The 25,131-nt window shown below is 43.0% G+C and overlaps 1 protein-coding gene across 13 annotated transcripts in view; it reads right to left on the bottom strand.

Moving 5' to 3' along the window:
* Positions 1-25,131, bottom strand: part of LOC147013654 (uncharacterized) — a 69,443-nt gene that overhangs the window by 28,082 nt on the left and 16,230 nt on the right. For 4 of the 13 annotated variants that reach the window (XM_085850744.1, XM_085850739.1, XM_085850735.1 and 1 more), the window contains 2 exons: positions 21,064-21,338; positions 6,780-6,928 (listed from right to left, as the gene is read on the bottom strand). The exons of 2 other annotated variants lie outside the window; for them this stretch is intronic. In XM_085850744.1, the coding sequence (XP_085706870.1) occupies positions 6,780-6,928; positions 21,064-21,338 (424 nt within the window). Of the gene's footprint in view, positions 1-6,779; positions 6,929-7,101; positions 7,235-21,063; positions 21,339-24,056; positions 24,170-25,131 lie in introns of those variants that run through there. 7 more of the 13 variants (XM_085850737.1, XM_085850741.1, XM_085850743.1 and 4 more) reach the window with 7 other exon arrangements.

The raw sequence follows: 25,131 nt of genomic DNA, 5'->3' as shown, positions 1-25,131 counted from the left end.
GGTTGTCCATGTGGGTTTGAGTCCCACCGTGGTGGTTGGGGTGTCCGATCTTCCCAAGCCCTTCCACAAGAATCCCGAGCTCCACAAGGGCAGGTCGGCAAGCCGTGCCAACGCGGCCAGGTACCAGCAGAACTCTCACCCTCCAGTTCGCCTATCCTCCCGGGCTGGAGGTCCGAATAAAGGCCGGCAGGCCCTATTTCTTTTTGGGTGTGTGTCTGTCTGTGGCCAGTCTGATAAGTACAAATTGTATGTGTTGATTGCTCATTGTACATTGCCTGCATATTCGTGATAACTCTGCTCTGTGTCTCCCTTCCCGATTATTGTAAATAACCCCCTGTTAAATGTTCCAGTTCGTTGCCTGTCGTTTCTACCATTGACCCAGCATGGTGCGGGCTTGCGAAATAGTGAGGCCGTCTGTGCCGTAAGTCGTTGTTTGGACCGGCGCGGCTTTGGTAACTCCCGCTCGGTTACGCCGGATCCGAGTCGGTAACAGCGACTCAGTTCAGACAAAGTCGGCCGAGGGTGTGGCTTCCCCGGTAGTTAGACGGTGTGGGTACTTAGGTAAATTGGAATGAGACAAGTGGACCCTACCTCACGCCATCAAAATATTGGTGACCACGGTCCTTTAAGCGACCCGTCGACTCCGGAGTTATCCGGGGTGACGACCTTTCAATTCCGGTGTTCGGTGGGAGACGGCCCGACTGCTCCATCTCGTGGTCGTCCTCACCACCGACTCCCGGCCCACAACAGTATGTCCAAGCATTACAGAGAGTTACAGGAGGAATGAAGGGTGTTTCCAGTGCCGTTATGTAATGCTAATTAATCAATCAATGACAACTTTGTTCCATGCACCCTCTATGTAAAGATGAAAGTATTTCATGATACACGTATTCAATACATTAACAATATTGGCATCAATGTATATTTATGCATGTATGTACAGTACTATTGCCCTGTTGGTTTTACAGTTTTTTTTTTTTTTTAATACATGGTCTAAGCTTGAGGAAGAGTTGGGCACAGAACAGATCAGGAAACAACATAGCAAATGGAACAGCAGGAGAAAGGGGGAAACACCAACAGCACGGCAGAGGGAGAAAGTAGATGGAGACGGTCAAACAAGTGACACATGCAACGATGAGGAGAAGGGAGAAAGTAAGGGGTGAACAAGAAGGATATGTAAGTAAAATTTTAGGAGGGATGGAGGGTGGTTTAATGGGTGGAGAAAAGATCATGGTTTTGGATAGTTGATAACTTGAGATGGCGGTGAACAGCTGTCTTGAAGACCTGGAGGGAAGAATGACATTGAATAGTGTGGAAGGTGGTTCTACAGGTGGGGAAAAGGAGGAATAAATGAGTGGAGGTGATCAGTGGTTCTGGATATAGGCAGTTTCACTAGGAGGTGGTTGCTGGTAAACTGTTTGCATCCTGCAGATACTGAGGTGGGGAGAGCACAGAGATGGCAGAGGGTGCAAGACCAAAAATGAGGAAGAAGAAGACAGAGAGACCACCAACCTGTCAGCAATGGCAAAGTGATAGTGTGGTGGAATCAAACCTCCAGTGGAATTGAACGGCACTCCAGTCCCAGTGAGAGTTGAACCATTTATTTTTACGTTTTCATGGAAAGAAACAAATACAAAGAGAAACACCAACATCAGCTGCTGTGAACTTCCTTCTCCGAGTTGTTTCACAAGCCGAGCTTCTTCATAGCAAAGTTATTTGCATAGAAAGAGGGAAGGAGGGGGCATGGGTTGGACAAAGAACAGTATATGTTATTAAAGCTCACTGACATCTTAATGGCCTGTTACAATGTTTCCCAAGCCAAAAACATTCCAGCGTCAAGGTAAAAAAAGTGGGGCGCTCTGAATAATACACAGCTGTGTGCAGCATTTTATGACCATACATGGAACTATATAGGGAAAGGGAGGGGTAACTGACAAAAACATTGTAAGGGAAAGGATTCAGGATACCAGGCTATGCACTTAAGATAGGAATATAAATTTGGCATGCAAACCCCAACTCGCCTGAGCTTTGCAGCTGCGAGCTCATCAGCCACACATCCTAACCTGCCTGGCAAGTTGATTTTAAAGCACATTTTCTTTTAGTCAACTAAAATCCCACTTTCACCCAACATAAGTATTATGTTAGCTCTTAGTTTAAGTTGCAACAAGAATATAAAGCTATATCAATTATGTCCCCATGGACCTTGCACACATGTTCATGGGGCTCATATTTTAATCACACAAGCTTCAATCAAGTTAATTAATACTCATACATGGGTATAATTAATATCGAATACAGATACATACTCGTAAAATGAATGTAATTATCATCATAATATAATGGGCGTAAGCCTGGAACTTCTATCACACTTTTCTCCAAACATATTCTGTTCATACTTCCGAAATCTTCACATTATGTGTTCCATGTATTTACGCAGGTGATAGTGCATTTTAAAAAATCGAATATAGATAGAATTTTCAGAGGGAATCGATGACTGCACAATCGGCGGCAAACCGACGGCCGGGTCCCAGACGACATGCTTTACTTAAAGAGCAGGTTGCGGGTCACCAAACATGTTCTGAAAATTTATCAATATGATTATATGTACATTAAATAGTTTGATGCAAACTATTGTGGTTGCCTAACTATTGGGAAAATTAACGAAATTTAACTCCGAAGTTGTTATTTCTTAAGGCTGTTGAAAAAAACAGCCGCATGCCAAAAATGGATGGTGACGTCACGTTCTCCAAAACAAAGCGGACACTCACTCGCTCATTGAAGAAGTGTCCAGTTCAGCGGGCCATTCTTTTGCTTTTTTGAGCTTGCAACTGTTTATATTATCATTTTTTTATTTTGAATTATTGTAGAACAAAGTTATGTGGATATTTGTACATCATGCCTCATACGTGTGTCATCATGTTTTGTGAAAAAGGCTGGAAAACGGGTAATCACTCCCACCGATTCCCGAAGGAATCAAACATTCGCCAGCAGTAGATAAGATTTGTACAAACAAAACGGGCGAATTTTCCCCCAAAGAAAACGGGTAAAGAGGACCCTTTGGATAGACTTGTCATTTGTGGTGACCATTTCACAGCCGAGGATTACGAAGGCATAAACACATCTGATCACCACTCTGTGAATATGAGTTGTTGGTTGACAAGTTCTCCAGATACGGCTCTGTGACAGAATCAGTTGTTGAGTTTAAGTGAGAAAAACCTTGAAATGTATTCTTAAAGAGTACATGGAAAAACACATAAATAAACTTTCTGAAAAACATAAGCATGAAAAAATTTCTCAACAAATCAACTTATTGTTGATTAAATTACTGTTTTTAACACATCAGCAAATTGGGCTATTTCATTTCAATTGTAAAAAAAATTGATCAATTTTCCACTTTTTTCTAAATTTGGGAAAATATTTCCCAATGAGGCTAAACATGCTTTGGTATTTATATGCCACAACAGTCTCTTGAAAGTTGGGGTTTGTTCTAACTGTTCACTTTCGCTGGGGTCAAGCTCAGCTGTCAGAAAGACTTCAACGCCAAGGCTACGGTGTATTATATATTTGGATTCATTATTGATTCATTCTATTTCTGACTCTTGAGTGACTAGAGGGTTAAAAATTATTATATCAAGTCACAGACGAATCAAACTTTACATTATTTTATGCATCGAACAAGAAAATGAAAATCTACAAACCAATCTGTCTGGTGGAGTCTGTCAGTGTGAACTGCCGGGCAGTCAGTCCTGCCATTTGTACACAAAATAGGCCTTTTTCTGGCACTTGCAAGTGGCTTCAAATTTATATGGCTCAGGGACAGAAACTCCATCGTATAAATTCCCATCATCCTCCGACTCATCCTCGGCAATATCGGAATGAAAACGCTCAATTTCATCGCCGCTGAAATCACTCTGATTCGCATCTCGCCATTGTTCACATGCCGTTTCCGAATGTTCACGAAGTTTTCGGAGAACGTGACGTCATAGCATATTCGGTAAATTCCGGTCTGTTTTTCGATCACTGACAAAAGTTTTGACTTAAAAATCCATTTTAGCATATTTTGAGTTTCAAGTGTAAGAAAATAATTGCCCAACGATTATTAATGTGATTACAACCTTCGAATCACGCGAAGTCATCAGCGACCCAAAACCTGCTCTTTTACCAAGTCCATGAGTTCAGGACGTTTGTTTAAGTCAGCATTTGCAACTTTTATCCTGCCATGTTGTTAATCTGTTGATGGAGGTAATATAGATACGATGAATATGTAAAATCGTTTGTGTTACTCATCTGGTACTATGTGTCAAGGCCAACAATCTGAAGTGACCAGTCTCAAATGCTACCATGGGCACCCAGACACACCACCAGTATGAACTGAGCTGTTGAATGCGGCGCAAAACATCCAAAGAAACTACCGTAACCGTGTATTGTAATCCGTCCTGTCCCCCATACCTGTCGTAGACGGGTATCTGCTCGTGTTTCTAATGAGCTTTTAAATCAATCATTGTCTATCATCGACGTTTCACCAATATATTTATTATATGGACTAAAAGCCTTTATTTGCCAAGTCAAATCCATCATTAAGCTTAATTGGTCCACAACCAAATTGAAAAACCAGAGAGCTAATATTTTAAGAGAAGAGAAATCTACCACCACAATAGTTGTGTTCAATCGGTGTTAATTAACCTGTTGTGCATCACTCACTCACTACATGCAAATGTACATTATGAGGACAATAATGTACATTTGCAAATTGGTCCCATCTTGTATTGCACTGTACTTGCAGGCACAATAATTTTTTCATGTGCTTCTACACCGTTGAGAGATGGGACCAAAAATGATACGTAGCATGATATTTCAAACCGCTGTGGATGACTTGATTAGGTGACAAAAAAAAATAGGGGCAATACCCCTGGACACTCACCTGGTAGAATAATGATACTGAGGAGGGAGTCAACATGGAACGGAATCAGCAAAATGTACCAATGTTATGGCCGCAATTTTTGTTTTTTTAAATGTCATGAACAAACTTTGGTACATCACGGGTGATGAAGGTTGTGGTCAAGTTTTATCGGAATTGTGTGTAGTTTTGGAGAAGAAAGCAAATACATATTTTGGAGGGCAACCTCATCTGAGCTGCCTTCCTCAACTGACATTCGGCCATCATGTGGCCTTTCTTGTTTCAATAGAAGCATTCCCTCTCGCTTCTACTGAATTGGGGCTTTGTAGGATGAAATGGGTCGGTCTTGTGCAGCAAACCGTCCGACCTTGGTTTCATTGACATCCTTCTTCTTGACTGACTGCTCAATAATCCACCCACCATGTGCTTCAATGTACTGCTCAGGCAAGGTTGTCATTGCTTCAGTATTCTGAGGCACTCTCTCAAGTATGAATAGAGCCATCTCCGTAAAACACACGCTAAGGAACTGTTCACGAACCAACAAGTCAGTTCATGCTTCAAAGTTACGTTCTCACTTTGCCATCAAAGTCAGTTGTGTAAAGCACCGTCTCAAACATGTCATGAACTGAAACGCAGTTTCACCTTTGTCAGGTTTAATTTCTCTGAACCTCCGGCAATATGCCTCCTCTGTAAGTTCATAACTCTTCAACAAGGCCACATTCAAGCAATCACAGTCGTGAGCATTTTCCGAGGGTATACTTGTATACATCTGGAGTGCTTTACCTGTCAGCAGGGGGCTGAGACTAACTGCCCAGTCCTCTCTGTTCCAATGTTAACGTGCAGCGAAGGACTCAAATCTCTCAAGGTAGCTGTCCGGCTCATTCCGTTTCTCATCAAATGTGGGGAGCTTCGGCTTGTTTGCCATTATTCGTACATCACCAGTGTCAGGTGCGGTACGAGCACGTGTAGCTGTTTCAACCTTCAACTACATTGGTGCCAATTCAAACTTCATTCACATTTCCTCCTTCATACGTTCGACTTCCCAGGCGCGTTCACCACACTCCACTTCCTCTTTGCGTGACTCACACTCCGCTTCCACTTCCTCTTTGCGTTCCTCACGCTTCGCTTCCTCTTTGCGTGCCTCACGCTCCGCTTCCTCTTTGCGTGCCTCACACTCCTCCTCCTCTTTGCATGCCTCACGCTCCACTTCCTCTTTGCGTGCCTCACGCTCCGCTTCCTCTTTGCGTGCCTCACGCTCCGCTTCCCCTTTGCGTGCCTCACGCTCCGCTTCCCCTTTGCGTGCCTCACGCTCCGCTTCCCCTTTGCGTGCCTCACGCTCCGCTTCCCCTTTGCGTTCCTCGCGCTCCGCTTCCCCTTTGCGTTCCTCGCGCTCCGCTTCCCCTTTGCATTCCTCACGCTCCGCTTCCCCTTTGCGTCCCTCACTAGCCTTCTCTTCCTTTGCAGCTGCTTGCAGTTCTTTAATAAATGCCATTAGTGTCTCCCCCTTCAGTCCAAGCCGCTTGCCTCGCTCAATCCACTTGTCAAACTCCATGGCAGATGGATGACCGGCTGATTTGATTCAGATCACAACCGCAGTACCATGGCTTATGCGTAGTCTTCCTTGTCTGCTATTTCTGTGACACCATAAAGCCTTTTACCAGTGACAGATCCTGTCACAGTCACCAAAATGTCAGGGGGTTGGGGGGGGGGATATGTGCACAGGGTCATGAACGAACATACAGGTCAGCTCCCACTCAAATTGGATATTTGTCAATTGGTGTCTGATTTCTTGAGTGGTGTGGCAGTGATCACATCAACAGTGAAATGTTTTTCAAACTTGTATTTCAAATAAACAGATAGAAAGTCAAATGAGGAAGTTCACCATAACATATAATGGCCAACTCCGATTTCCGCGTTGGGTTGTTTCCGCCGCCCAGTGTCCCAGTCCTGCAGGTACAATTCGCGCGTGTTCACCTCGTCCTTCGGGGCTGTCGAACCTTCGATTCCCATCGCGGAGTCCTCTCTCGTACGCTGGCCCATTCAAGATGATTAAAGACCTCAAACAAATTATTTGCTGATACACAATCTTAATGAATTTTAATCAACCTGATTATAATCGGCTCCACGTGTTAAGAACCACTCAGGACATTAACACCTTTTTCACTCATTAGAGTTAAATCGAGCACGGGACAATCAAAACGCACTTCTTGTCACATTACCCGTCTCTCCACACGTTCCTCTTGCGGGTTTATGTAGTATCACAGAACAATCCCGTGCCTTCCAGCAAATGCGATTCCAGTCCATATTTGGACGTTTCGTCTGACAACGTTCCAGCATCTACACAAATATTACCAGGCAGTTCACAATACAATACTGCCATCTACAGTCAAAATTAGCAGTTTATGTTATAATTTATCGATCCATGCGAAACAAAACTTGGAACATGTAACCATCAATCTTCATTGTTCATTTACAGGCATTTACTGATGCTTACTCACAAATCTTACATCACCTAGCTTTTAACTGACAGTTTGTTCATGGCATTAAAAATGAAATAATAAAATAAAATCGGCCCTGACAGGGAACTACAGGGGTTGCCCCCCCAAATAGGTATTTGCTTTCTTCTCAGAAACTACACACATAATTCCGATGAAACTTGACTGCAACTTTCATCACCTGTGATGTACCAAAGTTTGTTCACACCATAAACAAAAAAAATAAAATAAATTGGGGTCTCAGGGAGGGTATGGTGGGTGGCGGAGGCATTGTTAGCTAATCTGGAATGTAGTTCTGGGGAGCTTATGGGTGGCATGTCATATGTCCATCCATCCACAAGTACTTGCAACTTCTTCTCTGAAACTGCATATACGATTTCGATGAAACTTTACCACAATGTTGATCACCATGTATGTAGTAAAGTTTGTTCATGGCATTTCGAAAAAAAAAATTAAAAAAATCATTTCAAATCGGGTCCTGCGGAGGGTCTTACGGGGGTTCCCCCCAAAATAGGTGTTTGCTTTCTTCTCAAACGACGCACACAATTCTGATGAAACTTGACCACAACCTTCATCATCCGTGATGTATCAAAGTTTGCTCACGGCATTAAAAAACAAATATATATATATATATATATATATATATATATATATATATATATATATATATATATATATACATACACACACACACATTAGGTATTACAGTCTTCTACATTACATATTTTGTGGGTCATCCATGCCTACCAGTGGTTCCTTGGGTATCTTATACAGCCACTACCAGGTCATCCCCAGTGGTATTGCCCCTATGTTTTTTTTAATGCTGTGAACAAACTTTGGTACATATTGGGTGATGAAGGTTGTGGTCAAGTTTCATCAAAATCTTGTGTGTAGTTTCAGAGAAGTTGCAAGTTTTTGTGGATGGACTAACTGATGGAAGGATGACATGGCATCCCATAAGCTCTCCGGAACTACGCTCCAGTTGAGCTCGCAAACAGATTAGATTTTGGTTCAGGTCTGAATCAAGATCTGGACTATCAGTGGGATACAAAACTTAAACTGTTCAGCCTGGTGGAGGTATGCGCTCTACCAAGAGCCTTTCCAGTTTCTACAATAATTAGAGAACTATTACTGTACATCGAAATACCACTAAACTACACATTTACCACATCCTAGTTCTAAGATTTACTAATTTACCAGTTATTGCCGAGTCTTTCTTCGACATCGTCCCGATCGTTATGAACTCCAAGTATTTGATGACATCGGATTCATACGTGTAAAGTCTAACAGCACCTTCTACATCAAGATATTGACTATACTCATGATCTGAGGATTCTTGATCAGAAAATTATTTATCAAATTCACTTCCTGAAGATTCTGAAGAGAGTTGTGTGGCCATTATTACATCACACAGATGACGTAATGATGATGATAATAGTTTTCTGGTATTTTAGGGGCAGTATCCACCAGGTTGGAGTTTTTATAAACATTAACACCTCAAAAAACTATTAGAGGTAAAAAAACACGTTCAGTTCTTGATCACTTAAACATCAAAATAATCACATGAAAATATATAATTCTGATGGTGTGGACCCTTGAGGTTTAGAATCGTTAAGTTTTCACCTACACTCTGGTATGCTCAATATCCAATGGTATATCCATTTCGGGTTTGGTTTTCACCTTTATTACAAGATGCTAAAGATTATATCTCCCGTAAAGGCCCGGTCACACCTTGACGTTTTAGCCAGCGATGTCAACGTATTAAAATGTATCTAAAATGCTGGCTTACGTTGAACTTTTGATGTTTTTTTTTTTAAAGATTCGGACGTATTCATAGCGACTTGGTCTTATGTATAACGCATTGGTAACGGACACACAACGTTTCGTTGTGTTATAGATAACTTATACCAACGAATGCTGAACCTGTTGTCGGCCTACACAACCGATGTCCAACGAAAGTCTAACTTAGGCATAGCGCGTTGCACGCATCGCCGACGATGTCGTGACGTAGCCTATTATAAGGCTGACGCACAACGATTCAAATCATAACTGCCGTAGAAATGGAAGTGTCAACATCGCGGTCACACCTTGGCGATCTTGCCAGTGTATGCCGACCTAAGAAAAATGTGTCTAAAACGTTGGGGCACGTCAAATACGGTATGAGTAAGTTTGGTATACGTGAGTACAACGCTAAAGTACGCTATCATATGTCGTAGTAAGTAGAGTACGTCAAGAAATTTTAAACATGTTCAAAATTTTACGACGTGCTCAGCGTATGACACACGTTCCGCATGCGATGGGGATAAGTTTTACACACGATATGTGGACGCTTACACACGTCCACAAACGCTACTTATAAGCTACTCATAAGTCGAAACACGTCGCGGTAATGTCTTTTTTACGCGAAACTTATTTCTAACTTATGTTTGACGTGCTTTGAACCAATTCTTTACGTAGTCCCAACACACGTCGACGTATGTAGACGTATTCCAATGACGTCTTCCGGTCGACAAAAAAAAAATTAATGTGTTTCTAGCTTACAACTGCCATATAAAGACGTGTTCCCAGCGGTTTTGGGAATTGGTATATAAAAATGCTGCTCATAAAAGGGAAACCCAACAGTGTTTTCGAGTCCTTTTTGAGTCGATGTCCATGTCAGCAGTAACAGTATCAGTATTAGTATTAGTATTAGTAGTAGTTTGTTCATGTTGGCAGTAGTAGGTGAGTGTGAGAGGGAGGGTGTGGGTTATGATGGATCGTCCTTGCGTCCGCGTGTCCACGGGTAGGAGACATCTTTTCACCATTGTTCGAAGTTCTTCGCGGCTAATTTTTTATGGGGCTTTTTCAACAATGAGCAATAGCTTGTTTTTACGATTTAGGTCTATTCATAACGGGTTGGACAAATGCACAATGAACTAATAATGTGCATAGAGCGCTTTGATTACTTATAGATACGATATACCAACGAATAATTATCATGAAGCCGGCGTTCACAAACTATGCCCAACGATAGCCTAACTTATCCATATCGTGCGGCAGTTTATCTTTGCCGGTGACGTGGGGTTTGCTATTCATAGGCTGCCACTCAACGATTTAAATGGCTGCATCTCCACTATTGAAAGTAGACGCTTGCGCTCAACAATTGGATTTTTTTTACACTCAACGACTTTTAAACGGTACCACTCAGCTATTTTCATTGTTTACAATGAACGATTTAAATTGCCGTCACTTGCCTTTGTTTTTTGACGCTGGTGCTCGGAAATTTTAATCGTTTCTATTGAACGTGCTAAATCGCTCAAACCCCACTATTGAAAGTAGACGCTTGCGCTCAACAATTGGATTTTTTTTACACTCAACGACTTTTAAATGGTACCACTCAGCTATTTTCATTGTTTACAATGAACGATTTAAATTGCTGTCACTCGCCTTTTTTTGACGCTGGGGTTTGGAAATTTGAAGCGTTTCTTCTGAACGTGTTAAAACGCTCAAACTCGACTATTTTAAATAGACGCTGCCGATGGACAATTGGAATCATAGCCAAGCTAGACATCGAAGTGTGAACATCCTCGTCATGCCGAAGAAAAGTTTGAAGAATGCTGCAAATAAGTGTCCTGGCCGTGGCCAGGACACCTGCTCGTCCAACATCTCATTCCAGAATCGTCGGCATTAATATGGAGTTGGTCCCCCCTTAGCTGCGATAACAGCCTCTACTCTTCTGGGAAGGCTTTCCATAAGATGTTGGAACATTGCTGCAGGGATTTGCTTCCATTCAGCCACAAAAGCATTGGTGAAGTCAGGCACTGATGTTGGGTGATTAGGTCTGGCTCGCAGTCAGCGTTCCAATTCACCCCAAAAGGTGTTCAATGGGGTTGAGGTCAGGGCTCTGTGCAGGCCAGTCAAGTTCTTCCACACCGATCTCGAAAAACAATTTCTGTATGGACCTCACGTTGTGCATGGGGGCATTGTCATGCTGAAACTGGAAAGGGCCTTGCCCAAACTGCTGCCACAAAGTTGGAAACACAGAATCGTTTAGAATGTCATTGTATGCTGCAGCGTTAAGATTTCCCTTCACTGGAACTAAGTGACTGAGCCAGAACCATGAAAATCAGCCCCAGACCATTATTCCTCCTCCACCAAACTTTACAGTTGGCACCATGCATTCGGGCAGGTAGTGTTCTCCTAGCATCTGCCAAACCAAGATTAGTCCCTCAGACTGCCAGATGGTGAAGCATGATTCATCAATCCAGAGGACGCTATCAATATCCAATGGTATCTCCATTTAAGGTTCAGTTTTCACCTACGTTCCGGTATGCTAAAGATCTAATGTTATCTCCTTTCGGGTTTAATTTATTCTTTCCCAATATGAACGATATCAAACTTTTTGTTAGAGGCTCGGCCAAATATTGCACAAGTTATATGAGCATCTTACTAACATGGAGCAAACGTGGATGTCATCGAAACTCCAAAATTAACGTGGCGGAAGTAACGCTACCTTTGGTGGTATCATCCGGTATTGCAAATCATCTTCCTTTATCTTATGACATGTTGTGATCAATAAAATTTCTTTCAAAAATGACAAAAATTATAAAGTGGATTTCTAAGACAGTGCTGCAGCACATTGCCCACCAAAGGTGGGCTGAGAAGGGTACCACCACCCAGGAGGGCTGGGAGTGTCGACTTGTGCATACAACACGGGACTTTTGCAATGACGTAATCCACCTCAGAATGCTCGGCGAGAACGCAGAGAAACCTTTAGAAATAAATGGTGATATCCAGCGCACCCTAAAATAAATTGTGTTGGAGATTGGTGCCTCAAACTCACAAAGCTTCTCAAAGAAGCCAAAAATACGGAAAAGTACCTGGCAGGAAGGGGTGTGACTCTATACAACTAAAGATTTGGAGAACTTTCTCAGCTCGCCGAATGGGCAGCAAGTGGACGGGCGTGAGCTACCCAAATCCCTGAAGGATCGCTACCATTGAATGGACTGAACCTTGTGAGATCGCCTCCTGTGAACAAGGCAAACTTGGATATTTACTGAATGGATGTCTGCAATTGGTAAGATGACGCTGTATGTCATTACCAAGTTACGGTAACCAACTCTTTGCCAAAGAACATCTTCGCAATGTGAAAATACACAAAGCTTGTGCCAGCCATATTTACGTGGCAGCGAGATAGTCCAGGTGGACTTCCCTGAGAGAGACATCGCATCTGGTTTGGGTGCTTCTGAACACCGATGGGAGGGTCAATGCACAGAGTAAGTTTAAAATGATGATATTTACTCTTAATCATGTTGCAGGGCAGGAGTAGGAGCTGATAGAAATATTTTTGCGGTTCTGTAAAGCCAGCACTTCTCCAAGGCAATGGCACCCAATGTATAGTGATCCTGAGACAGTATCTCATTAGTATTCGTTTATTTCGCCCCTTTCCATATGTCAAGTGGGTACATTGGACAAGATGTGTTGTGCAGGGCTTTTAGTTAGGTCTTCACCCCTTATTCTTTCATTTCTTTTACTTTACTGTATTTCACACATCAAGCCTGTCAGGTAAATCACCAAGCAGGAGGAATGAACAGCCACAGCCTCATTTGCATATGCGCATCATTTCCTGTTCAACCAACACACTATAAACCAACCGACGCCACACCTCAGACCCTCACCACAACACTACAAACGTCTTCTAAAATTCCCCACAACAACCTATGTCCGACCTCTTCACCACAAACGCCACAATTGCGACTCACCACTTCAGTATCCTCACTACAATTGCTTCAACCACTCCCGTTTCAACGCTTTCACCACAAACGCCACAGTACTTCCTCTACCTCACAACAACCATTACCATCCCAACCACAGTTAGCTCCCTGGGCGCTCACCAGTCTCTGAGGATGACGGAGGAATGAAGGACATTGCGAGCTGGGGTGTTTTGGCATGCAACTCGAAGCGCAAACGTGCGCTGGGGTTCATTCAATGACATCTGGGTAGCTTCGGTGTGCCGCTGAATAACCACACTCAAACGGAATTCAGCGCACGTTCAGAGCCAGAGAGCACTCACGAAAACCTTCGGCCAATATTAATTGCGGAGCTGTGCCACGTAGCCAGGCTCGGAGGCAACCAAGACCATATTTAATTCTGGAATCTGGCGGGATGTGGCTACAGCAAGGGGTGATGGCTATGCACCAATGGGGGAGCACGGAACAGCCTACAGGTCTCCTTATCCACTTTTTTGGCTCCTTCCTCGCCCAGGCTCGATAAAAGAAAGCAAATCAGGATCAATCTCTCTCCATCATCCAGGCTCTCCTTCGTCCAGCCTCCAAGCCGAATCTCATCCAGAGCCTTTGCCAAGCCGAGCGCCACTGAGCTGAGAGGGCAGCGCAACTGAGCGAGGTGGAGTGAGCGTTTCCGGGTCATCGGTGCTCGGCTTTGATGGTGTTTCATTATAATTAACAGAACATTTACAGTCTTTCTCACACGTCTTACAGGCTTTCCCAATTAAGCTTTCTTCCCACGCATCTTTTCTCCCATCTGTCTCTCTTCCACAGTGGACGCACAAACTAAAAGAGCAACAATTACTGATTCGCACCTCTCACACTTCCTCTTGCATCATGCTGCACTACATCTTTGCACCTCCCACTCACACACTGTAGACACTCCAATTTTCTTCCTGCCTCCCCCTTTCCTAAGCGATTGGGTTGCGTAGGTCCGTCGACCACGCCAGGTACAATGACGTCGCTACACCTCAAACGTTTCTCCACTTTCTGGGCTAACTCTAATTTCCTCGGGTGTGTGTATGATGGCGCCTGTAACCTGTGTAACTTAAGTAAGATTGTAGAAGTATATATCTGTGTAACTCTGCACTGTCTCTTATAAATAACTATTTTCTTTTGCTGTACCCACAAATTTCTTGCTTTCCCTGCTGTACATTTTGTGCATAAACCCATTACTGTGCCACATAATTTTCCTCACCCTTACTTGTAATAAATTGCTTTTGTTATAAATGTACCCAACTCGTTTTGTATTTTCCTTCATTGGTCCAGGATGGTCCGCATATTAGTTTAGCCAGGAAGTTCGACCACAACAATCTGTTATTAGCCGGTGCGCACTTGGCAGCTCCTCTCGGCTGCATCTGATACAGCAAGTTTAATGCAAGTACGCATTGAGAGCACGTGACCTGAATTGGCCAGCCATCCATAGGTAAGGTATCACATGAAGTAGTGTAATCCTGCCTGGATTGGCCGTGCCGATCGGCATTCGTGGTTGCTGAGCAGCCTGCTGGTGTCAGAGTTATCTGTGCCTGGCGGCCTCAGGACCGGTTGTTCAAGAGGGACCCGAGCACTTCCCCTATACTAGCAGAGATGCCAACTTTTGGAAATCAGAATTAGGGAGGATTTTCAACCGACACAAAATAATGTGCGCGAAGCGCACATCTCGAGCGCGGAGCGCTCGACCCTTGCGGCGGGGTCCAGGGCCCGCCTTAGGGCCCTGGAAGCTCTGGGGTTCTAGACGCTCTCTAGTGCCCTCTGAGCCCTATTTTGGAGCATTTAACATGTTAAGAATTCCCACTTTTTGAACAAAAAAAGGGGAAAATTGTGCACCTTTTAATGTTACATGTATGTTAATATTAGTAAGTTAGGGGACAATCAAAGATTAACAAAAAGCACAAAAGAAGCAATATTTTTCTTACCTTACTGGCTGGTACTACTGCTGCTTGCTTTTTCCATGGCAGCTTTGCTGAGTGACAGCTGTGTGGCTCTTTAGCCCTTCTGATTATGTCTTTGCTGTATTCTCTCTGGTAGCAAGGGTGTTATGAGCTAGTTTTTCAATTAAGAGAGCTTCCAGGGTTTTGACACTCAAATTGGGACGAAATTCAGTATGATTCTTCCGTACAAGACTGAGTGCCCGCTCACATGATGCGTTCGAATGAGGAATGACCAAGATTCCCTTCATCACTTTGCTCAAATTAGGATACTTCTTGGCACCAGTGCAGGGATCTGTGAGCTGTGAAATCCGATGCCACTGCTCATCCACTCTCACTGTCTCAGTAGCAATTGTAGCTATGGAGGCGTCTGCCTGGTAGTGAGCGAATTCACTCTCAAGACTGTCTATGTCACTATCACCGCCACTGAACAGACAGGGGAATTTCTTGATGAAAAACTCCACACAGTCAAACCCCACTTCTTGGTGTAGCTTAACATCCAGCACCTGAGCATGCTTGGCTAATTCATCATCTAGCGGCCAGGTTTTGAAGATGTAATTGCAGGCTTTCACATAATATGAGCGAACTGCACTGAAGAAACCTTGGATGTCTGACTCACTCAGAGTGAAGGTGGATTTCTTGAGACTCCTTTGTTCCCTTATATACAGTTTGGCATCGTTCCCAATCATGAGGTCCTCATCATTCTTCTGATGATTTCTGTCAGAGAAGGGTACATTTACCAGAGCAACCGATGACACCGATGGTTTCAAAAGCTTCGTACGAAGATATCTTTCAGAAGACCATTCAATTCTCCGTGCAGGAGATGAATACAGGGTTCGTCTCTTTGGAGCAGAAGATTCCCCTTCTCAAAAGCTTGTTAGCATATCGAAGGAAGAAACAATAGAGTTTTGTTTGTGGAGACAAGAACATCCTGTTGACACGTTTTCTCTAGATTCCTGCACAGTGTTTGAGGAAGATGCGCTTTTAGTTGTAGAACTCGTAGTACACTTCGCCGCAGGGCGATCACACTTGCGTTTACTGCCAGCAGAAGAGGTCAGACTCGTAGTACCAGATCCAATTTTACGTTTGAGGAGAGAGCTTGAGGTAGGTGCAGCCAAGGAAGAAGACCTCTGATTCGAAGGTTTTGCTGAGCTTCTATCAAGTGATTTGGCAAAAGCAGAAGTTAACTTGGGTCCTTCTTTGCCTGTAGATGGGACTATCACAGTCTTTCTCGACTCTGAAGGGATCTGCTTTGTAGATGAACGTGATGAAGGGCCGGTGATGCTACCTGCTCTCAGCATTGGTTTTGGTGCTGTCCCTGCTGTCTTCTTCGCAGCAGATACTGCAGTGGTAGTGGTGAATGCTGCTCCACTAGTGCTTGATCCTGCAGTGCCAGTACTGGCAGTAGATACAGTGCCGTCCTTCTTGCTCGTTGTTAGAGTCTTGGCTACAGTTGGTTGCATTTTTCTTCGTACTTCTTCTTTGAAGAAGAGGCGAAGTGGCTCCCACTGTTCAATCAGCCTGTCTAGGCACTGACCAAGGGACAGCCACCTTGTTGCGACATGCTTCAGAATCTTGTGTGTCGGGGCATCACAGAGTTCTTGCAGTGCTTTCACTCCTTTGACGCGTTTACTACTTTTGTCCAAGTAGTAGTAAATATCGATGAGAAAGTCATCTAATTCAATGGGTAAGGCCTGAGCCGCCTTCTTGGCCGTATTGTGCATCATATGGCAAGGGCGTCCCATGATGTAGCACTCTGGATTTTGTTTGTGGATATAAGCAGCGACTCCTTTGTGCTTGCCCACCATGACAGAGGCATTATCAGCACAAAAGGAAACACAATTTCCCCACGGAATTTTCCTGTCACTGAACTCATGATCAAGCAGTTTGAAAATGTTTTCTCCAGTGGAATCTTGTTTGCACGCAGGCAAACTTAGCAAACCTTGCTTCACAATCCCAGCACTGTTGTCATAGTACGAAATCAGGACAGGATATAGCTGGGCCTCACCACTGTCATTGCTACCGTCTGTAGCTAGGCTAAATGGAGCTAGTCTAGCAATATCGGCAATAGATGAAGCAGTAACATTTGACAACTCACCAATTACACTGGTCAACAACAAATTTGTTGTCTGCATTTTTAAGCTGATTTAGGACGAATCTGATGCGCTGAATCCAAAACTCACATTAGTTTTGTTCAATCAGCTCAAGTTTTTTAGATATGGCCACATGTCGTTTTTTACATTTTTGTTCACATGTACGCATGTGTGGAGCAAATTAGAAGAAGTTGGTGGAGGTAAAATGTCATGTCAAATAATTGTTTTAATTGGAAATAATTATTTTAATGACAAGAAGTATTCAGGTACGATAGTTCTAGGTGATTATGTCGAAAAGGGATCAGTTTGAAGTCATAAAACCTCAAAATCTTCCAAAAATTGGTGAGGCAAAGCATAAAGTTCGTGGATCAAAACTAAAGTTAATGGGGCAGATTTTGTAATAATGTGATACAAAAAAGTTGTATTTCTTGAAATAACGAACTCTGAAGAATGTACAATACCTACATGCGCCAATTTATGACATGCGCTTCTGCTCAAGCTTGGAGTGCCACAGTACGAACCCAAAGATTGGAGACTGTTCATTGACAGCAGCAAGCGATCACTGAAATGTGTTCTGCTACACAACGGCAACCAGTTTGCCTCTGTACCCATCGCTCACTCGACTACACTGAAGGAGAAGTATGAAGCGGTGAAGTACGTGCTGGAGAAAATTGGTTATGATCAGCATAAGTGGTTTATTTGTGTTGACCTGAAGATGGTGAACTTTTTGTTGGGACAACAGTCTGGCTTCACCAAGTACCCATGTTTTCTGTGCATGTGGGATAGTAGGGACCGTGCTCAGCATTACACGAAGAAGGACTGGCCTGTGCGGGAGGAATTGGTGCCATGCAAAGAAAGGAACGTCATCAACGACCCTCTGGTGGACAGAGACAGAATACTCTTCCCACCGCTGCACATCAAGCTCGGCTTAATCAAGCAGTTCACCAAGGCTCTGGACAAAGATGGTGACTGCTTCACTTACTGTGCCAGGCTTTTCCAGGATTGACCATGGAGAAGTTGAAAGTTGGCATCTTTGATGGTTCTCAGATCCGTCAGCTCATCAGAGATCCAGAGTTCAAAAACTCAATGAGCAGTGGAACTGGAAGTGTGGAAGACATTTGTTTTGGTGGTGAAGAACTTTCTTGGCAACAATAAGGCCAGAAACTACGCAGAACTTGTCAACAACATGCTGACTGCTTTCAGAAACCTGGGCTGCAACATGAGCATCAAGATGCACTACCTATTTTCACATATGAACCGGTTTCCTGAGAACCTGGGTTCAATGAGTGACGAGCAGGGGAGAGATTCCATCAGGACATGAAGGAGATGGAGACCAGGTATCAGGGTCGCTGGGACGCAGTCATGATGGCTGACTACTGTTGGAATCTGAAGAGAGACCTCCCTGCCGCTGAACATTCCAGGAGTTCGAAGAAACAGTTCAAGCCCTGAAGTTTGAACAGTGGTGACGCAACATGCAATTTCTTGTACTTACCTTTATCAATGCCCACCATTCAGATGACAGTAATCGATGTATCTATCATGTAATCAATAAATGTTGTTGGTTAAAATATTTTTTTTCTTAAAAACATGTTTAGGATGATATGTGTTGACAAAAATCAGCTGATAATGCCACAAAAATGTAATTGATTTTGTCACAAGATCTGATTTTTTCAAATCAACTTAGCACAAAAACCTGACCTGATGGAGAGAAACGGATGCCATTTCCTGATTCAGCAGTGCCAGAATACCCTAATTCACTTGTAGAAATCTAGACAACATTCAGAAAGTAAAAAATTGTTGACCAGTGTTCTTTTTTTCATCTTTGTTCTTGTTCTTTTTTTTTTTTTTTTTTTTTTTTTTTTTTTTTTTCTTGCTTTTTGTTCTTGTTTTTTTTTTTTTTTTTTTTGTTCTTGCACATCTTGCAAGTTTTTGTTCTTGCACATCCATACTTTGAAGCAACTTTTGAATCTGGAAACATCTTTTGAAATAGAGGTCCAGCATGATCTGAGACTGATATGGGCAAGTTATGTTCCACAATAATTCCACTAAAGAGAAGTTCCGCTCGGGTAACATCCTCTTCCTCGCTTGTCCCTTGTTTGGTGAAATAATTCAGAAGTGTACCGGTACTCGTGCTCGAAGATCTCTCCTTTGCAATGTCTGTGTGCCGTTTGCTTCCAACGTGCTTCCGAATATCATCGCGACCTCCGTGCTCAACTGAAATATCAACGCTGCATACTGTACAATACGCATGATGAATTCCTCTTTCAGACTTTCGAATACACGGGTATTGGAGACTGTATTCGGTCTTGTACTTCTGAGACCATTTCTTGGTCTTCGTAAGCTTCTTTTCTGCCATTTCGTAATCAACATCGAGGGCTTGAAGCATCGGTAACTTCGAAGTCGATGTTCCACAGCTGCAGCGCGACTCGTAGAACTCTAGCGGCTGTTAAACACCGCACGGTGATCGCGACCGCCGGGCTGGTACGGGGCCCAGCTGCATGCAGTGAGCGTATCGCATGCATATACACTGTGCATACATACCGCATGCACTGTATTGCACACATACCGCATGCACTAAATCTCAGTGCATGATCGCATAAGCGAGATCCAGACCCAATGTTTCGCTGCTCCTCATTTGAATTTGCAATTTTTTACGTACAATTTGGTAGCAGCGAACGTTATGGAGTTACCACATGCTATACGTAGCAGACGATGCTTTTCATTCAATTCTCATACTAGTACATTCTGATTAGTGAACAGTGCAAAAATATCAAAATTTCGGGAGGATAAGGATAGTGATCGTAAGGGCGGGAGTTTGGGTGAATTTTCGGAAGCCTCCCGATGAAATCGGGAGGGTTGGCATTGCTGTACTAGTCTGCAACAATATATTGTTTGTTTGGTTCTGGGACTACAAGAGAAATTGCATCTACGGCTAAAAGGAGGTGTGTGTGTGTGTGTGTGTGTGTGTGTGTGTGTGTGTGTGTGTGTGTGTGTGTGTGTGTGTGTGTGTGTGTGTGTGTGTGTGTGTGTGTGTGTGTGTGTGTGTGTGTGTGTGTGTGTGTGTGTGTGTGTGTGTGTGTGATGCCACCACTTGCTTGTATTAACAGGAAAAATTGTATTAACAGGATATTGTCGGAACTCGATACCTGACATCCAAAGATATTTCCCCTATTCCCCTCCCCCCCACCCCCCCCTCCCCGAGTCCGATTTTCATCCAGGAACACAACAATAATGATGATAAAGTAAAAGGTTTACAGTTTACATCATGTATTCTATTCATCTATTCATCAGCTCCTAAGAGAGCTATTGATATTCTTCATAATTTAAATACTCCAAAGCAAAAGAGAAGAAAAAGTAAAAGTAGGCCTCAACGTTTCGGGCAGCATGCTACACCCATCAACAGGAGGAAGTAATGAAGGAATGGATGCAGAGTTTATAAGAGCTTCACCCCCAATTGGCGAGTTATTGTGGGGTATTGATTGGCTGTTCATTGTGTGTTTCTGATTGGCCGGTGTGATTTTGCTCATCATGGTTCATTATCCTCAGTGTATTGATAACTCTGATTGTAGGTGTCAGCTTGTTAATGAGGGAAAGCCAGATATCACTAATGGGTAGCCTGTTTTCTTGGGAGACCGTGTGATGTAAATGTATCTCAATAGCTTCTCTGATTCTCCTTGTGTGCCAGTGACTGATGGATGTGAGACGTTTGCTGTCTCACCATAGTATGTGACGATTATTATTCTGTGCATGATGAACTATAACTGATTTTTCAGTTCATCTTTTCTGTTATGTGCTTGATGATGATGATGATTATTATTAACAAACTACATGTCAGTTAAGCATCACAAAAGGCTAAAGATAATCCAATGGCTCGAAACACATTACCTTGCTCAAAGTGTCCCCAAGTGACTGATGAAAGATAATAATTGAGTAACGCCTTCGGTTCCATCCTCATGATTGAGTCACTCAGCAATACAGTGCAGTTCAGGTCCATATGCAAGACCAATTTCCTTTGAGACACAGGAGACCTCGCTGCCAGTTCTGAGGGCACCTTTACACAGCCAACTCTATGATCCTCGCAGATCTCTTCGTCGTTTCTGTGGCTGACGTCTTGGCACATGGATAACCGATTCATGATGACCTTGCAGGCAGCACTGGACCTATTGAAATTGTTCAAATAAGTGCACCATTTCAACAGGACCTTATTATTATATTATTTGACGGTTTGTACATATATACACCGACATGCTGAGAGTTCAAATATCTCGGACAACAAGGCAAACGATGGTACAGTGCTCAGAACTCGTGCCAAGTCAACACAATCCTTTCGCAAGAAAGAGGATCAAGGATCTGAAACTAATTTATGATCTTAGACTCACCCAACACTCAACCAAACAACAGTCTAAAATGACGAACATCGATATCATGTACAACATGGCCACACATCAGTCTTAAAGAAGAGAAAGGCAATGTTTGATAATTACTAGATATACAGGAATACACAAGGAATTTTGATACAGAAGGAAGCTATTTGTCCCATCAAGCATGTGCTACATCAACACTGCATTAATTCAATCAAACAGCTTATCAAATTAACTTAAATGGGGGAGGAGGGGTGGAATGGGGATTAGAACAGTGGGGCAGGTACGAACATCACCAGTGTTTTGACTCTGCCACCGAAGGTGGGCGGAAATTATGTTTTCACTGTTTTCACAATTTGTCTGTGAGCAGGATATCTCAAGAAGTTGTGGACAGATTGATTGTGTTACAAGGAAGAATAGATTCCATTTTGGTGAAAATCCGAATCTGGATCACAATCCGATCATTTTGAAAAGTAATTCTTCACCATTGAGAGATAGGGCCAAAAACGATATATGATATCTCAGAAAGTTATGGATGGATTCGGATGAAACCGAGTGGACAGGTTTGGTGTGTGACAAGGCCAAATCAATTCAATTTTGATGAAGATCTGAATCTGGATATGAGAATTTTTTTTTAAAGTGACCACCATTGAGAGATGGGGCCAAAACAATATACAGTATAGCACAATATTTCAAAACGTTACGGATGCATGACAAAACACACACACACACACACACACACACACACACACACACACACACACACACACACACACACACACACACACACACACACACACACACACACACACACACACACACACGGTGGATTATTTGGTTACGTGAGAAGAAGAAGCCGATTTGATTTTGTTTCAGGTCCGGATCCAGATCCAGCCCATCAGCGAGATACAAAATGTAAACTGTTCGGTCTGATGGAGGTATGTGCTCTACTGAGTGCTGTTCTTGTTCACTTTGGATACAATTTTGAGGCTCACGGAGGAACTAGAAGACAGAAAGGATCAAGATGTAACAGAACAAAAGTAATAGTCAAATGAGACAGTTGAGGGGCAAAATAGAGGGAAACTGGGACAAATAAGGGACGTGGGGGAGGAGGAAGGCACGGGGGGGGGGTGAAGAAGATGGATACGGTTGCATAATCTCAGGAAGGGAAAACTGGAAACTTGGAAAGAGGTGGGCTTAGGGAGGGTTAATGTGGGTAGAAAAGATCACCAACAAATTCTTTTTCCGAGGAAGACCTGCAGTCACTCATGGAAAGTTTTGTTGGAGTTGCTAAAAACTTCCGACTCGGTATCAGCATAAAAAAGATAGAATTTATGCATCAGACTCCTGCTGGATCATGCACATAGGTCCAGTCATCACTATCAATAGAGAACCACTGAAGACGATTAATGCCTTCACATATCTTGGTGACATTCTTTCAAATGATGTTCAACTTAATAAAGAAAGAGCAAACCAGAGTTCTAAGGTTATTCCATGCATCATGTACACTTTGAGTGAAAGAGCACTGCATTAGTATGGTCCTAACACAATTTATTCACTCTTAGGCTATGGTCCCTGTTATTGTCACTATCCACTCTGCTAAAGACTTTGGCAGTTATTTTTTCTCGACCCTTCATTATGTCAAACATTCCAATCAAATCACATCCTTTCTAATGTATAAAGTCTTCTCTCCTATAACTGCACTTCATAGCTTAATCAGGCTAGGCCCAAAATCAATCTCTAAATCGCTCTACCCTGTACTCTCTCTATGGCAGCAATGCCCTTCCTGAGATGTGGTGACCAAATCCTTCCTCACATGTGGTGACTATGTCTTTCCTTACATGTGATGAACAAAACTGAACACAATATTCTAGAATCTAGATTGTATAATATTTAATGCCATTGCCCACCCCCACCTCTTTCCAAATTTCCATTTTTCCTTTCCTGAGAGTTTGCTTCTGTATCCATCTTGTCCTCCACTACCCCTCACTCCTTCCCACACCCCATATTTGTCTAAGTGTCCTTCTATTTTGTCCTTCAACCCTGCTGTTGGCATTTTCCCCTCTCTTCCTGCTGTTCCTTTTGTTACGTTTCATCTTGATCCGTTCTGTGTCCGAGCTTTCCACAAGCCTTGACTTTGTAGTCTCAATAAATTCCTTAGGACAAGTGAACATACAGTGCCTTCAGAAGCTTCAACCCTTGACTTTTTCACATTTTGTTACAGTCTGAATTTAAAATGGATTAAATGAAATTAAAAAAAATTGTCACCGAGCTACACAAAATACCCCATAATGTCAAAGTGGAATTTTTAAAAAATAGAATTTTTACAAATTAATTGAAAATGAAGAGCTGAAATGTCTTGCACCAATAAGTATTCAACCCCTTTGCTATGACACTACAAATTGAGCTCAGGTGCATCCAATTTCCTTTGATCATCCTTGAGATGTCTCTACAACTTGATTGGAGTCCACCTGTGTCCAATTCAATTGAATGGACATGATTTATAAAGAAACACACCTTTCTATACAAGGTCCCGCAGTTGACAGTACATGTCAAAGCAGAAACTCCACCATGAAGTTCAAGGAACTGTCCGTAGAACTCTGAGATAGAATTGTTGAGAAGGCGGAGATCTGGGGAAGGGTATAAAACAATTTCTAGTGTTGAAAGTGCCCAAGAGCACAGTGAGCACTAACATTAGGAAATGGAAACAATATGTAACTACCCAGACTCTCCCTAGAGCTGGCCATCTGACCAAACGGAGCAACCGGGCAAGAAGGACCTTTGTCAGGGAGGTGACCAAGAACCAAATGATCACTCTGACAGAACTACAGAGTTCCTTGGCTGAGATGCGAGAACCTACCGAAAGGACAACAATCTCTGCAGCACTTCACAAATCTAGGCTTCATTGGAGAGTGGCCAGACAAAAGCCTCTCCTGAGAAAAAGGCTCATGACAGCACACATGGAGTGTGCAAAAGGCACTCAAAAGACTCTGTGAGCATGAGGGAAAACATTCTGTGGTCTGATGAGACTAAAATTGAACTCTTTGGCTTTAATGCAAAGCGCGACATCTGGCAGAAACCGAGCACAGCTCATCAACCATTTAACATCATCCCTAACGTGAAGCATGGTGGTGGCAGCTTTTCAGCAGCAGGGACTGGGAGACTTGTAAGGATAGAGGGAACAATGAATGGAGCCAAATACAGGCAAATCCTTGAAGAGAACCTGCTTCAGTGCAAAAAAAAAACTTTAAACTGTGGCAACGATTTATGTTTCAACAGGACAATAACCCCAAGCATACAGCCAAAGCAACACTGGAATGGCTTCAGAACAAGAACGTGAAAATCCTTGAGTGGCCCAGCCAAAGCCCAGACTTGAATCCCATTGACAATCTGTGGAAAGACTTGAAGATTGCTGTTTACTGACGCTCCCCATCCAACTTGACAGAGCTTGAGCAAGGAAGAATGGGAGAAAATCCCCAAATTCCAGATGTACAAAGCTTATACAGACATATCCAAGAAGACTAGAAGCTGCAATTGCAGCCAAACGTGCTTCTACAAAGTATTGACTCAGGGGGTTGAATAGTGTAGCATC

Source organism: Eptatretus burgeri, chromosome 13 (assembly GCF_056783735.1).
Source record: "Eptatretus burgeri isolate ZD-2024b chromosome 13, Ebu_testis_v1, whole genome shotgun sequence".
Classification (NCBI taxonomy): domain Eukaryota; kingdom Metazoa; phylum Chordata; class Myxini; order Myxiniformes; family Myxinidae; genus Eptatretus; species Eptatretus burgeri.
This window is presented reverse-complemented; position numbering and strand designations above follow the sequence as displayed.